This window comes from Malurus melanocephalus, unplaced genomic scaffold (genome assembly GCF_030028575.1).
Source record: "Malurus melanocephalus ecotype Western Australia unplaced genomic scaffold, MMel_1.1 scaffold_0, whole genome shotgun sequence".
Classification (NCBI taxonomy): Eukaryota; Metazoa; Chordata; class Aves; order Passeriformes; family Maluridae; genus Malurus; species Malurus melanocephalus.
Genome location: NW_026623232.1, coordinates 6328389 through 6344159, shown reverse-complemented (window position 1 = coordinate 6344159; position 15771 = coordinate 6328389). Strand labels below are relative to the sequence as shown.

At 43.2% G+C, this 15771-nt stretch overlaps 1 protein-coding gene across 2 annotated transcripts; it reads left to right on the top strand.

The window, feature by feature from the left end:
• Positions 1 to 13750, top strand: TMED8 (transmembrane p24 trafficking protein family member 8). 2 transcript variants are annotated; one of them, XM_057379268.1, is made up of 7 exons: positions 1 to 311; positions 1301 to 1379; positions 3934 to 4063; positions 4454 to 4595; positions 4864 to 5163; positions 6379 to 6479; positions 11536 to 13750. In XM_057379268.1, exons 1-7 carry the CDS (start codon positions 233 to 235, stop codon positions 11539 to 11541), a joined length of 837 nt encoding a protein of 278 aa, XP_057235251.1. In that variant the 5' UTR covers positions 1 to 232; the 3' UTR covers positions 11542 to 13750. The 2 variants fall into 2 exon arrangements, with proteins under 2 accessions (XP_057235251.1, XP_057235169.1); XM_057379186.1 differs by having other exon boundaries at positions 2 to 311; positions 6379 to 13750.
• Positions 13751 to 15771: the final 2021 nt, after the last annotated feature.

The window sequence follows — 15771 nt, the reverse complement described above, 5'->3', positions numbered from 1 at the left end:
CAGCTGTCAGCCTACAACGCCGCCCGCGCCCCGCGGCTCCGCAGAACTAGATGTTGATTGGCTGCGTTGTCGAGGGGGGAGGCTGAGGGATGAGCACCGAGGCGCCACCATCTCCCTGCGGCCCGGCTCACACGCACTCGCTCGGGTGTTTCCGTACCCCCCTCTCGGGTGTTTCCGGCCGCCCCGCTCCGGCCGCGCTCGGGTGTTTCCGGCCGCCCGCCGAGCCGTGTCCATGTCGGACGCGCTCTCCGCCGCCGCCCGCTCCCGCTCCGAGCCCCCGGGCGGCAGCGCCGCGCCCCGCGGTCCCGCAGGTACGGGCAGGGCAGGGCAGGGGCAGTCCCGGGGCGCGTGTTTAGGGATGGCCTTTCGGGGAGAGTTTTCTTTACGCGGTGGGTTTGTTCGTTTCTGCCGAAGAAGCCGCGTTTCCGCGGCGGCAGCTCTCTTGGGTGGCGGTGCGGTGCCGCTCGCTGTGCGGAGCGGGCGGGCGGGCTGTGGTCTCTGCGCGACTCAGCTGCTCACCTGCCGCTCGGGCGCCTGGAGCTGCAGCAAGAGTTCCTCCCGGTGCAGTGGGAAGAGCGAGGATTGATGGAGGTTTGTGCTTTCCCCGCTGAGAGAGGCCCCGTGTAGCCGGGAGCTGGACTGTGCCGTGGGCTGCGTGCCGCTGGGTTGGAGCTGCCTCCGTCCCGGCCTGGCTCTTGGAACGGCCAGCGGCTCCGAGGGGCATCAGCCACCTGCAGAAGCTGGAACTTGTCCGTGCCCTGYTCACCGCCTTAATGCCATCGGACAGCAGGGCTGCGGAGCGAGTACCGCAGYTGGATGGGGACGGAGCTTTACCTGAGTTCAGGAGACTCGGGGAAGMCCAGGAGCCCCTTTATCGACAGTCCTTTTAGCAGTGACCTAGGAATTTCCATCTCGTCAGTGCCCTTTGTGAACTGCTGTATGGTTGYTTTACCAGGGCTTTGTCAGCTCAGCATTACATGATGAAATTCGGCCTTGTTCTGTCCTTCTGAAGCTAGGATTAGTGATTCCTGAATGAACCCTGCTTCTGAGAATGGCTTTACACCAAAAACACGCAGAGGTTTTTGTTCTCCCTTTCTTAGGGTTGAGCCCAYTAAACATCTTGGTTCCACAAGATGCTAGATACAGCTCATAACATGAAAAACTGGTTGGCACAGCTCTTTGTTCTACAGCCGTGACCTTGTCAACGTTTGAGTGCTGGCTGCAGTTTTTCCTCCTGCCAGTGTATTGTAAACACCAATATTTATTTCACCTTCTCTTCGTATATTCTGTTTGTTATTAGAAAATGAAGACTCAGCCCAAAAGACAGAGCCTGAAGATGAGCTAGTTGATTTTTTGGAGTCCAGTACTTCACAGAGCAGGTAGGAAAATACTTTTTGTGTGTTGTGGCCCACGTGCATGACAGTCTGTTTCATTCCTGTGACCTCCTCCGTTTTGCAGTTTGTTCTGTGCAGGTAAAATGARGAATCTGGAGACTGAATTGTCAGCTTTGGGACAGTAATATACTGGAATCAGTACAGGACCACCTGTTCTTACAGGCTTTAAGGTTGTTTTAATGTCGGTAAAGTGTAGTTCATGGCTTAGCTATTCAAATCACAGAGTTATTCAGCTTGAAAGGAACCCTGCAAGGTTTTGTAACCCATTATAAAAGCTAGTACATTTTTTCAGTGGGAAAATTTTTGTGTCTTGTCTGAAGAATACTTTAATAAGTGAGCATGCCCACTTTCTGTAAATCTCGTGGAAACTGTACAAGAAAACAACTTTTACTACTTTCTTTGCAATGTTTTGGCTTTTTTCTTCATTGTTTGTTTTCTAAGCCACTCCATTAATGCTGCTGATCAACTCTCTTATCAGATGTTTGGCTTGTTGGTACCTGCTGGACATGTGGTGTTTGTGGCCAAGTAATTTCATGGGTTACAAGCACTTATACTATGCAGTGAAGTTTCATTTACCATTATACATTTGTTACACAGGATGCAATTTCAGAAATGTGTAAGTTAATTACAGTAGGTAAACCAAAACTTCATCAAAAAGATGAAAAAAATCCAGGAAAAATCCACAGCAAGCTGCCCTACTTAGTTTGATGCCATCTTGATTTGATGCTGTTAACAGCTGTATCAGCCTTCTTGACTGTAAATGAGTTCTTCCATCTTTTTGTTATGTTATCCAGTTTATTTGAAGAGATTAATGCAGACCACAAGCAAAATGGCCAAAGTAGATGATGAGTACTTGTGGGCATTACCTATTAAATTTGTCTTAATTTAGATATCCTTTGAAAAGGATGGATGTGGTCCAAAAGAGTTGAGTGAGGAGGAAATCAGCTGAACTTTGTAAGTCTGCTTGTAAAGCTTGTGTAGCTCTTCCTAATCTTTCAGTGAGACTCTTGGGTATCAGTGGTATCTGGAGGAACGAATTCCCAAGCCGTAAGCTCCTGTGTCAATGGAGAGCTTTTTGAGCAGGGTGCACCTATGGKAGAAAATGACCAAATAGCCTTTCTAGGTGTGTTCATGCAGCTGCTTATATAAAATGCAAATGGACTGGAAAATGATAGCATAGAAGCCCAAGAATTCTTCCTTTAAAAAATTGTTCCCACCAAGTGTTCTTTCTTATCTTATCCATCTGCTGCCATTTTGTGAACCTGCTGTTCAATTCATTTGACTTGTTCCTAGAGACCATCATGCCAATGCTAGGAAAGAAAATCACACCATTGAGAGAATGTGAGTCAAAAATGACTTCATTTTTGGGTAATTCTGTACTGCCATAGAAGTAACGATTTGAAAATRAAAACCACGTTTGCCCTGTTCAAGTCTCTGTGTATGCAGAATGTGTCTGAATTGAGCTGTTTATATTTTATTTCATTTAATTATTCCAAACTATGCTGGTAGTCTGCTTCCTTGCTAATGAGAACTCTTCTCATTTCTGAAARGAGAAATTTGAGGAAATGCATATATATTTCATTAATGCTGTGTTCTCATGTTTCTAATCCTTTAGAGCAAGGCAGTTGCCATTGGTTTTCTAGTGCTGTGACAAGTTTTCGATTTTCAAAAGGGCAGCTCCTCCTATTCTTATTTAATACTAGGTTGCTTCTCATGTAAGTTTCACATATGTAATGAGAGCATTACAGAGGACACTCTTCTRGCATCATTCTGAGTTCATTTGGGATTATAAGTCCAGCTGTAGACAACATGCAGCAATTTTTTTCAATATGATTTAGAAGAACATCCTCAGCAGAATAAATGCTAAAGATGTTTCCTTTCTTGCCCATTCTTTTTATGCTATGTAGCTTTCTTCTTGTTTTAGCATGTCCATTTTCTTTTTTTGCAGTGCAGTACTTGGACCTCTTCACTTTAGTTATTGTGCTGCCCATTCTGTGTCTTGTGGCTTGCTTATCTGTGGAGTGTGTTTGAATACGGCAGAGAGACACCTGGATGCTCCCTGTATCTGTTGGGATTGCTAATAGGAAAGGCATRACGGGCCATTTAAATAGATTATGTTCTCAGGATGGCTGTCAAAATTGTTTTGAATTCTTTCATTGATCCAGCTGMTCTCTGATGGAGCATGCAGATGCCATGCAGTAGCAGCATAAAAGAAGTTGTCCTTTCTTGGGCAGAAAGTTGGTACTGATGTCTGCCCTTAGTACAGTGTTGGTGAGCCAGCATGCTGTGGGTGCATGCAGTGAATTTCTGCCATCTAAAGGACAGTAAATATGGCGTGTCCCACTGAAGTTTGTCCCTCTGGCTCACATGGAAGATAGTCATGCATGGGGTGGCAGCGGTTCTTTATCCAGCTGGCAGGTGCTGAGCACAGAAGCTTGTTTCCTTCAGTGCATTTGATTTGAGATCCAGAGCAGTGATTCCTCTACTGGCTGTGCCCTGGGGGCATGTGCTGATTTGTAGTGCTCTCTTCCTCCAAAAGGTCACAGTCTGGGGTGCACCTGGGTGTGAGCACAACAGAGGATTCGAAGGAAGAAGTTGGCACTCCAGAGGACCAAAAAGTGGCTGAACTAGAAGAGAAGCTGCCTGACCAAATCCAGTCCTTCAGAAAGGTAGATGGATTTTTCTTATGTCTGAAGATGAAGTCAGCTAAATCTGTAAGGCTGTTTTTTTGTTGAGGAATGACAATTAACTCTGATACAGGTGCAAAAAATGTGCCTGCCCAGGGACTTCTGGGAAGGCCAAGGGGAGTGTAGTTTGTGACGCTAATGCAGCATTTCACTTCAAAGTTCATGACTTTGGTGCAGTGGGGAAACAATGCTGAGAGGTGTCTCAGAGCTAGTCAGTTCTTTTACACTAATAATAGAAGCTTCTACAGGTCTGTTTTGGTTTCATAAAGATGCCTGAATTACTAATGAGTTGTTTCGATCCAGGCAGTGACTTTTTAACCAGGATGGTTGAAATATTTCAATGTGACAATATTTCTTATGTGCTTTGTGCAGGGAGCTGTTGTTCGAGTAACCAACTACCATGTACCTCAGGGAGTAGGGGATATAGTCATGATTCAGTCAGATCACACTGGTGCGGTGGATATCCTTTCTGCTGAGCTGGAGACTGCAGACCTCCTTGGGGAGCAGAGGAAAGGTGAGTCATGAAGGCAAAACTCTTGTTCGGGTCATTTTTTAAGTGCCTGCCCTGGCTAGAAGAGCAGAGACTGAGAGACTGTCCTCGAGACCCTTCTAACTCCTGCTGGAAATTTGGGCTCCTGGCTAGTGAGTGCAAAAATTTCAATCTGGGGCTTCTGGAAGGAGGTCCCACAATGCCGGGTCCTTATGAAAAATAGCTTCACTAYTTTCAGATAACAGTTTGTCAGCAGYGGAAAATCGTGTAAGCCTATGATGTGTTCTTTCAGCTCAACCTCCCCCTCTGGCTGCACCCACTATGTGGACCACTGAAAAGATGAAGGAATTCAAAGCCAAGATGGGAAAGGAGAAGAATGGCCGGATGGTGGTGAAGCGAGGCGAGGTGGTGACAGTCCGTGTGCCAACTCATCCTGATGGGAAATGCATTTGCTGGGAGTTTGCCACGGATGACTATGACATTGGGTTTGGAGTCTATTTTGACTGGACCACAGTTACTAGCACTGCCATTACTGTTCAGGTCAGTGAATCCAGTGATGAGGAGGATGAAGAGGAGGATGAGGAAATTGAAGGTTAGTGCAGATCTTATAAAGGTTAATTTGTGTTGCTTGTTGCCATGTCGCTGAGAGTGTCTGTCAGATGCTATAATTTCCATCTATTTTGTTTAGTCAGTTCATTTGCTATCTCTGCAGCCTTTTGGGTTCTTGGTTAGAGTGATAAAAAGGCATTTGGTTCTTCCTGCTTCAGCATAAGTCAGTGCYTGACCTCTCCAAGAGCATTCTCAAAATTGAACACATTGAAAAATGAAATGAGAATTCACTCATCTACTTCTGGCTGATAAAAGGATTGAAGTCTGAAATTTTAACTTAGCTGTTTTTCTTAGACTTTTAGACTGAGGAATTTCTGGTGGTGAGTGGAGGCAAAAAGATTTGGTTTGTGGTGTAGGATTTTTTTTGTTTTTTGTTGGTTTGTGTGTTTTGATTTTGTTGTTTGTTTATTTGGTTTTTATGGGTTTTTTTTTTTTTCTGTTTGGTTTGGGTTGGGTTTTTTTGCTTGGTTGTTTTTTTTCTTGTTTTCTTTTTTCCCCAGTACATGAGTAGCTCCTTCTGACTGTATTTTAAATGTTTGCTCCCTGTGTCACTGTATTTGGGAAACACACAGCAATGTTTTTTTTTTTTTTCTTTTTTCCCCAGTACATGAGTAGCTCCTTCTGACTGTATTTTAAATGTTTGCTCCCTGTGTCACTGTATTTGGGAAACACACAGCAATGTTACCTGTTCTGTGGCTTCAGCGTGTGTGACCAGTGTAGCTGGGGAGTTGGTGTTTGCAGACCCTCTAAACAGGGATAGGTTCCTGTATGAGGAATCTTCTTGGAGAAATGAAATGAGGACATAAACACAATGAGGTAATAGCTAAGAGCTTTCCTGCCTCTCATTTGCTTCAAGTCTGTATCATAGTACTGCTGTTGTGTGTATAAAAGCAGTGAGGTGTCTAAAAGGTAAGCTAAAAGGAGAAGAGACCGGGCTGGCAGGCTGGTAAGTACTGTGCCATCAGTATTCCCAGGGAAACTGGTTCTCAGTGTGATGTTTGTCACATTAAGGAAGACTGCATTTTGTGTGAATTATTTGAAGAAAGGTCAGAGGAGATACTTTGGGTAACGCTATCACAGTTAGCCTTCCGTATGGCTGCATGTCTGTGTTGTGTTCTGGGCTTGCTGGTCTTTTCCTGGATTATGTAGGGGTCTGACTGGTTCTGGCCTACTTACTTGTCTCCTTTGTCCCATTCAGGACTGTCCCCTGTAGGTGATGTGGAAAGGGGCTCCAAAAGCTACCTGCGGAGCCGCTATGGAGAGATCATGCCGGTGTATCGGAGGAACAGCCATCGGGAGGTACAGGCGGGCAGCCATGAGTACCCGGGCGAGGGCATCTACCTGCTGAAATTTGATAACTCGTACTCTCTGCTCCGTAATAAGACTTTGTTCTTTCATGTCTATTACACTAGCTGAAGAAGAGGGAAGGGGCAGGGATGGCAGGCAGGTRATGGTGAGCGTAGCAGGCTGCCACCCTGCCCTGGTACCGCCCGATGGGCACTGCTGTGTGACACAACCAAGGCACAATTCTRCCAGCTCTTCTTTGGACATGAACTGGTTTCTCCTCACCCCTTCTTCCCCACTGTCCATGGGGAGAAAGGTAGTTGTGACTGCCTGGTTGTTCCCAGGCAGCTGCTTTTTCTGTAAAACTTTGGGAGGTCTGCTCCATGCAGGCACTGGGCATGGCCTTCGTGTCACAGCTGGCAATTGCTCAGAAGTCATGCTCAGCTGGTTGTGATTCTGATCTATTGTGCTGGTACAAAATGAAGTGAAAATAATCTGTTACTATTTTGTGAATAACTTTTCCAACTCTCCTGCTGCCTCTGCATCACTAGAGGGCAGCTGTCAGCTGCAGTGATCCAGAAGCACAGCTGGCTTGTCACTTAGCCGGGGTAACCCCATCACCTACCATCACTGCAGTCACCAGCAGTCCGTGCTGCAGGGGCGTGGCAGTGCTACAACAGGTGAGCCCCAAATGGCAGTCACAGCTCATGTTTGAACTGGGGCTGGGAGCATAGGATGCACACCTCATAGTCCATAGAAGGCTTTCCTACAGAATTGGATATTACATCTTGATTGTAGGTATATGTAGATGATTAAAACTTCAGTGATTAGCAAAAGTTTTTTCTGTAATCCAGATCTGAAGCAGAAGACATTACTTACTGCTATGCTGAATGAATACAAAATGGTTGGAATACAACCAATAAATATACAGGAAATGCTTCTTAGTRGTAGCATGTTGGTTCACTGGTATTGCAACCATATGTAGCAAGGAAAAGGCTCCCAGAGAAATGTAGTTTGTCAGCTGCTGTGGCTGTTGCAAAGGTGTTGTTACAAAGYTCCTTGGCATATTTTGGTGACTAGTGATGGTATTAGTTAAAGTCTTCTGCTTAAGTAGTGGCTGAGTTAAACAAGGAGAAGTTAATCCATCCGAGATGAATTTTAAAACATGTTTATTTGTAACTGTTGTTTATTTTAATACTTTTAACTTGAAATCATTCTCTTTTCTAAGAATACTGCTGTATTTACACTTTGATACCTCTTTGCAGAGACACAAAATTACTTTCCATGGTGATACTAGAAAAGTTCTGAGTTTTATTTTTTAATTGTCCAGGTAAAGCACCTCTASTTGGTCCATTCCTTCTCTTGAGAGGAAATAATGGACAAAATTATTTGGGGTAGTTAAAGCCAAAGATTTTGCTCTCATAGGAGGGCTGCATATTTCCTGTTAAGGGAATATTGTAATGCTGTGCAATTTGCTCCATATATTAAAGTTTTTACTTTTAAGTATCTCTGCTTACTGATTCACTTCCCCAGTGCACTTAGGAAGTCAAGGTGGTAAGAGGGGGAGTAGTCAGTCTACAGTCTATATTGCTGATGGAGACACACACTTCTAACAGAGAAGCAGTAGTATGTTTGCTGCTATAAAACAGCAATTTAACAACATTTGATAGTTGGTGTGTTGTGTATAGACTGGGGAATGAGAGGCTGGAGAACAGTGCTGCATAAAGGGAGCTGTGGGTCCTGGTTGATGGCAAGCTGAATGTAAGTCAGCAGTGCCACAGCAGCCAGGAGGGCCAACCCTGTCCCAGGGTGCAGCAGACACAGCATCACCAGCCGGGCCGGGGAGGGGATTGTCCCACTCTGCTCTGACCTGGGGCAGCCTCACCTTAAATATYGTCAGCACTTTTGGGTGCCATAATGTAAAGCTATGRAGCCATTAGAGAGCGTCCAAATGAGGGCCATGAGAAGGGTGAAGGGCCTGGAGGGAAAGCTGTGTGAGGAGTGGCTGAGGTCATTTGGTCTGTTCAGCCTGGAGAAGAAGAGACTGAGGGGAACCCTCATTGCAGTTACAACTTCCTTGTGAGGGGAAGTGGAGGGGCAGGTACTGATCTCGTGAATCTTATGACCAGTGACAGGACTTGAGGAAATGGCATGAAGCTGAGTCAGGGGAGGTTTAGGTTGGATATCAGGAAAAGGTTCTTCACCCAGAGGGTGGCTGGGCACTGAAACAGGCTCCTCAGGGAAGTGGTCACAGCCCCAAACCTGACGGAGTTCAAGGAGTGTTAAGATAACACTCTCAGGCACATGGTGTGATTCTTGGGGTGTCCTGTGCAGGGCCAGGAGCTGGACTCAATACATGATGGGTCCCTTCCACCTCATCATACTCTATGATTCCATGAACCTTTTTTACCGAGTTACTGGAAAATACCTTAAAAATTATTTATGATCACACACAAAACACCATGGGCCAATGCCAGAAGAAAGGCTGCACATAAAATACAGCARTTGGTCATGTCCCAGAGCAATAAGATTAGCCACATATATGTGTGCTCAATACTGCCAGGGTTCTTCAGTCTGTTCCATAGGCTCTGGGAAGACTTGATGAAGACCTGAAACTCAGTGGTGAAGCTCTGCAGGACTGTTAGAGGAAATAAAAAATAGCAGTTACATTTTCTTGGAGGTCTCGTTGGGTTGTTCCTTATATTATCTCTTGTGTTGTTAATTTGGAAAAAATACTTTTGTTCATCACTCAGTGCTTGTCATGGAAATGTTTTTGTAAAAGTGGGTACAAGCTTAAGTCAATCTGTGAACTCCAAATTGTCACAAGTTTCACTAATTCCATTACTTAACAGACTGCATCAGGTGAAATCTTACAGTAGAGGATCAGGCTAATAATTTTATTCAAACAGATAAGATAGAAAGTAAAGGTGCCAATGACAGGAAAACGGCAAGGTTATTTAGGAAATGTTTTAACAACACAAGCCAGTCTCTGAAAATAAGGTCACTCCTGGAATTAACAGTGCCAAATTGTCAGAAGATGGGACTATGCTTCTTTTCCACTGGGTCCTACAGTGGGTCTTATGAGAAGGAGGAAAAAGGATCTGGAGCCTTAAGAATTACGGTCTCTGTCCATSCAATACACACTGTAAAAGCTGATGTGAAGCAGGAAAATCTGAGGAAGTGCAATAATTCACATTCAGAYAAAAATGTCAAAAATTCTCAAAAAGACCCAAGCTCTTTAGGCCTCTAGACTGAGAGGAGTGTTTAAATAACTGGTTTTAAGAAAATGAGATTTTTTTTCATGGGCTGTTTTGTAAAATAAGCATTTCATTAAAAGTTTATTGAAATTGTCATTGCTAATAAAATCTGAATTACTGAAACCTCTAGAAACACTCTAAATACACTAACACTTTCATTATATTTTACAAAATTCATATTCATACCAATATAGTAAAATAATTCCTTGTAAAGCTGATAACCAAACCCTAGGCACTAAACAGAAGATGGAATAGACTTCTCAGTCTGACCACAATGTCAGCATTGCCTCACTGAGTGATTGGTCCTTTGCTGTGAGATTTGCAGAACCTTGTGTGTATGTGGTGGTTAATGTGTGATGCACTATTCGGCACCTACTCCACTTTCTAATTAGGATTTATTTATGTTGAAGGGAACTCTGACCTGTATGGGCACGAGATATTCCAGAATTACTGATCCTCAGCTGCACAGCTTGTTGCAGGCTAGYGGGTTATCTCCACTAAAACCTCTATACAGTGGCCTCCCTGTTGCYAGCTTGCAGCTACTTCCCCCTTCTGTCTGGTGCTCATAATAAGGTTTGAAATATATTTTGCCATGTTTTAAAAAGTTAATAAGGCCTGCCTTAGAATCAATTCTGATCACTTGCTGACACATGAATAGTATGTGGCAGTTTTCTTAGTTAATGGATTTTGTTAAGATAAGTTGCACTGTAGATGGCAAACCTAGTGTTCAGTTCTTGCTTTCTGAAGTGTGGACYAACTTTTAATAAGGCTTGGGTCACTCTTTTGGAACTGTGGCCATCTACCCGGTCTCATTGACTTAAACCCAAAAGAATGTGGAATGTCATCCCAATGAGTATGTGCCCAGTCTGCAAATGCAGCATAACCATAGACAGGCCCACTGTCTATGTCACACCAAGCATTTGGTGTGTGTTGTTTTACTGCTTAAGTTTCCCAGAAATATCTGGTATCTCTTATGAACACAAGATAATTTTAGGAATATTTCATCTGCAGGAAAGCTTCACAGTTGTACAGGATAATTCCTCTTTTTGTTTATTTTCTTTAATTCTCACCTTATACAAGTATATTGTTTCTCAGGTATTCAAATAGCATTCATTATCCAAGTGACAACTTCTTTTTGGAAGGATACACAGTCTTTATTAATTTTTTGATAAATCAAAGAGCTTGGCTGTGTGGTTAGTGGTTAACAGCAGCCATTCCCATTCACTATCAAACCCATAGTTGTTTCAAAGAAATAGTCTTATTTTGCATGTATCTTTTTTTCAGTGTAGTTTATATCCTGGATTTGTATTCAATCCTGCTAGCTGGCTTGGGCAGTTATGGAACCCTTCTTATTTAAATAGAGATCTTTGGAATTAGACCTTGGGTCAAGAAAGAAAAATGTATTTAAAATGCAGTTGCACTTCAGAGAGGGAAATTAAATCCTCAGGAAAGGAAAATTTCTTCTTTGTTTCTGTCGAAGGAAGGTTTCAAATAGATTTTATTATGTGTTTCTTTTCTCTCTAAATTGTGTCTAGAAATTCAGAAAGCTAAATCGAGGAAGAAGCTTCTTTGCATTTTGGGTTTGCTTTTGTGAAAAATTGTTTTCCATTTTGTTTTGAATATTATTTAGATCTAAATGAAATGTACACATTCGGTCAGAGATGTATGACAATCCTATAGCAAAGACTTGTATAAAAATTGCCTTGTATAAGTGTTTAGTTATTATAATGATACTAATCTGTTTGACATTTTTTATGTCAGGGAAGGTAATAAGCTCTCCATTGTCTTCTCTGTTTTTGTTTTTTTTTACATAGGTGTAATGTAGCAGCAGGAGTTTAAAATGTATGTGTCTTACTGAGGACAGAGAGTTAAAATTGTTTAAATCAAGGACCACTGGTACGCATTACTTTCACTCAGACTCTCTGGAGGCCTGTAATACACGTAATCAGGAAAGGTTACTGGTGTCAGACACAGCTTCGTAGCAAATTAATGCTTGGGACCCACTTAATGCATGAACAGGTAAGATGAGAATGCATCAAGAGGAAGAGCTTAGCTGCCTAACTTTGGGTGCTGAGAAAGTCAAGTTACTATGCACCGAGTCTAGAAGGCAGCCACATGCCTTTCTTTGTGGCTGTACCCTGTCAGATTGTCTCCYTGCACCTGTGTGTGCATGTAACCTCCATCTATCTATGGCCTGCACTGAGTCAGTTATTGTGGTGCTGGACCTGGTGAGGTGGGTTTGAGGTAAACCTTGTTACAGGTCTAGTTGCTGAAAGATTTTGTCGTGCTTGTGGGGAATTAGGGTAGAAAATGAATCCCTAAATGAGTTCATTTTCATCCCCAATGCTTTTACTCTTTCTTCTTGTCTCACTACCCCTACTAAAGCCACTCTGCAGAGGATTTRTCACGAGGTGCCTTAGGAACAAAGAGCATGTTTTTAATAAGAACCATAGGTGTCATTAATACAGGAGATTCTTCTTACTTCTCTGCCCATTTGAGTAGGGGATGGTACTTGCTAAGGTCAGGCAGGGAGAGCCCATATACGCTGTTCTTGGATATATAATCTGTTCATAGACCACCTTGTTGCTGTAACATTACTACCAACAGTATTTGAGTTTCCTGGTGCCGTATGTTCTTTGCCTTTATATGCTGCTGTCAGATATCTRCAAACACCAGAGGACTACTCCTTTTGATATGCTGACACTTAAACCCAAGGACCAGAGGAACACTAGATAGACATAGAAGAGTGTTTCTTACAGCCATTCATAAATTTCTCTTAAAAAAGTGTCGAAATCCAGAGTTGTGAGTGGTGTGYACTTATGCATATTGAGGCTGGATGAGAGACCAAATCAACAACTTTTTTTTTTTTTTGTTTGGATTGTTTTTATTTCTACAAGTGTGAAAGAAAAGACTGTTTCTCCTTTTCTCATAACTGGGAGAATGTTGGATGTGATAATGTCATGTAGATGAATGAGAACTTTACAACTGGCAGAAGGAAAAACTGGGAACTGATTGTGTTAAATACATTGCTAATTAGACYGTGAAAGAAGCCAGGAGTTTAGCAGGAGTCAAAGTGCTAAGGCATTTATTTAAATAAGTTGATTTGCAGTAAATACCAACTAAACAAAATTTCAGAAGGTRCATAAACCAGCAGAGTTCAAATGTATATTGCAAGGAGGAGAGTTTTTTGTGGGGATATTCCACATTTGTCTSAAGAAATTCTCTGGCTACTTATTCTGAAACTGTGGTGCTGTTGCAGCTGAAGGTGTATCAGGCCAGGTGGATGGCAGATCTGAGTCCCCTTGGCTTTTCTAGGTTCTAGTCTGGATTTTACATGTTGCTTTCTCAGAATCATCATACATTAAATGTAGCCTTTATTGGGAAGGGAGACAGGAAGAATTTTCTGATCCATCAGTGAGGGTTAGCTGTTTTAAACCTGTCTGGACTGGTGAGTCAAATCCCTTGGGCAAGAAGCAGGATGCCAGCCACAAAGCTCAGAGCTAAGGAGGCCTTGCCAAGTAATGACCTTGACATTTAGGAGCTGTGTTTGGAAATTCTAAATAGCTGGAGATGGTCTCCCTGCAACCTCCAGGATGCCCTGATGACTGCTCTCCTCTCTTCAGAGGGAAGCAGGCTGCTTTCCACTCACAGCTCCAAGCATTAGCACAGGCTTTCGATTGAGAGCATCGTGTCATACCTTTTTCAGACCTATGTTCTTGTGAACTATGATGGTTGTCTGTCAGTCCTTATCTATGTGATGTGAATATTTTTGATGTCCTGTGATTTCAAAAGTGAGTTCTCAGCGCCAACTGTTTGCTTTTCATGTGCTCCCAAGAGGTGAGTTTTAAATGGAGAAGAGGATATTTTAACAAAATGTGGCACTGGACTCTTTTTGAAGGACACATATATGAAGGCTATATTTATAGTGTACTTGCATTCCTTCTACACTTGGTTTGTATTGTTTATATTTGATGTGTTGTGATTGATTTGTAATAATATATTGGAACCATTTAAATAAACTTTTCACTATGCAACCAAGGACTTTGTCTTCTGTTTAAGGCAAATGGATRTCTTGAAATGAAAAATTCAACTACAGACCTTCCAACAAAACAAGAATGCAGTTAGTTTTAGGAACAAAGAAGAGGCAAATACTCAAAATGTCCTTTGCAGCGTACAGGACATTCTGATTGCAAATGGATAGGAAAGTGCTCTGTTGTCAGCTTGTGATGATGGTTCCAGTCAAGAAATTTTTTGCCTGTTAAAGTGACTTGCTGGAATATTTTTCTTGAGATCATACTGAATGCTTGAAGAATTGGAGTGGAATAAGCAACTAGCCAAGCTCATAGAATGGACTTAGATAGAGTTTGAATACTTTACCCTCCACTTCTTCATACTAGTATGTGTCACCTCCATTTGCAGAGATCCCTTAGCTCCTTTTTTACTTCAGCTTTCAATCTGGAGGACTTAAAAACATCTCTTCAGTTACCATATACTCATTAAATTGTCTAGACAAAAGTGCCCTTCATAGCTCCTCACAGCTGCTTTGCCCATCAGCTTTATCGTACTATAAAGGCTTTATTTACATGTCCTGAAAGAAGCACTTGCTGGTCAAAATGAGGAATGATGCCTGCAGCTGGAGTCATTCTTTCTCACCTRTCCCATTTTAAGTTTAACAGGACAAGTGCTGCAGAGGTTCAATTCTCTGTTCTAGTCTGCTGTTCCCTTGGACCACTTCTAAAGACTAATCAATGGGCAGGAGCAATCATAAAGCAAGTTGATCAAAAGGATGGTTCTGTCAAGTTGAAGATGTTTCATTGCATTTTAAGACCACCAAAGAGAAACAGTGCTACAGCTACTTAATTACCATGCACTCACTACACATCCTTTTGCCTGGGCTCAGGCATATGGCCAAGAGGAAAACTAAGAAAAACAGTGGGGATGCAGGGAAGTGGTGCAAAGTTTCCCATTAGTTTTTCCCATCCACCCCCACTCTGCTACTCCCCTTGCCCCTCTGGAACTTTTGTGGATGGGCTGCAGCAGAAACACTCTGATGATAAGGTGATCCATGAAGGCCTTGCAGCAGGCTTTGTTGCCTCTACCAGGTTAGTGGCTCTTCCCTGTTTCAGGTGAATAGAAWATCATGCTTTGGTTGCTGAAGTCCTGTCATTGCTTTTAGTAGTGTTTCATTATCAACAGCAGTTTAAAGCTCAGCATAGCTACTCATTTTTATACAAGTGGTATCAGTTACCCAGAGGAGCCTCTGTGAGACACACACAGACACATGTAATTATTGTTTAAGGAGTATCTGCCACTATCYTGCCTTCCTTTGATAGGAGCCCCAACTGCCGAGTAACAGAAGCAAGGTTCATACCTGCTCTTTTTTATGGAGGCTACAAGAAATGTGTACAGATATCATAACTTAGGAATTGGCAAGCAAATTACCTCTCTGAAAAGGGGCATGTGGCTCGGGCTCTAGAAATGGTGAAGATCTGGAGCACAAGTCCTTTGAGGAGTGGCTGAGGGAGCTGGGATTGTATGGGCTGGAAAAAAGATGGCTGAGGGGAGACCTTATCACTTCCTACAACTACCTGAAAGGAAGCTGTAAGCAGGTGGGATTCTCCCTCTTCTCCCAGGCAACCAGTGACAGGACAAGAGGACAATCTTGAGCTGTGCAGGTCAGGTTTAGGTTGGAATTAGAAGGAATTTCTTCACAAAAAGGGTGATTAGATACTGAAATGAACTGCCCGGGGCGGGGTGGTGGGGTGGTGGTGGTGTCACCATACCTGGGGGTGTTGAAGGAAAGACTGGACGTATAGTGCCCACATCTAGTTCACACAGTAAGTTCGGTCATTGGCTGTTTTCGATTATTTCAGAGGTCTTTTCGAACCTAGTTGATTCTATGATTCTAATTGTAGAGGGCAATTTGGTACGAAGGCACGGCAGGTCCCGGCTTCAGAAGGAGTGAGCAAGCTGGCCCTGCTCCGTCGACCTCCCCCGTGGTTGCCAGGGTCAGCAGTGCCGCTGAGGGGGATGGCAGCGCCGCTGAGGGG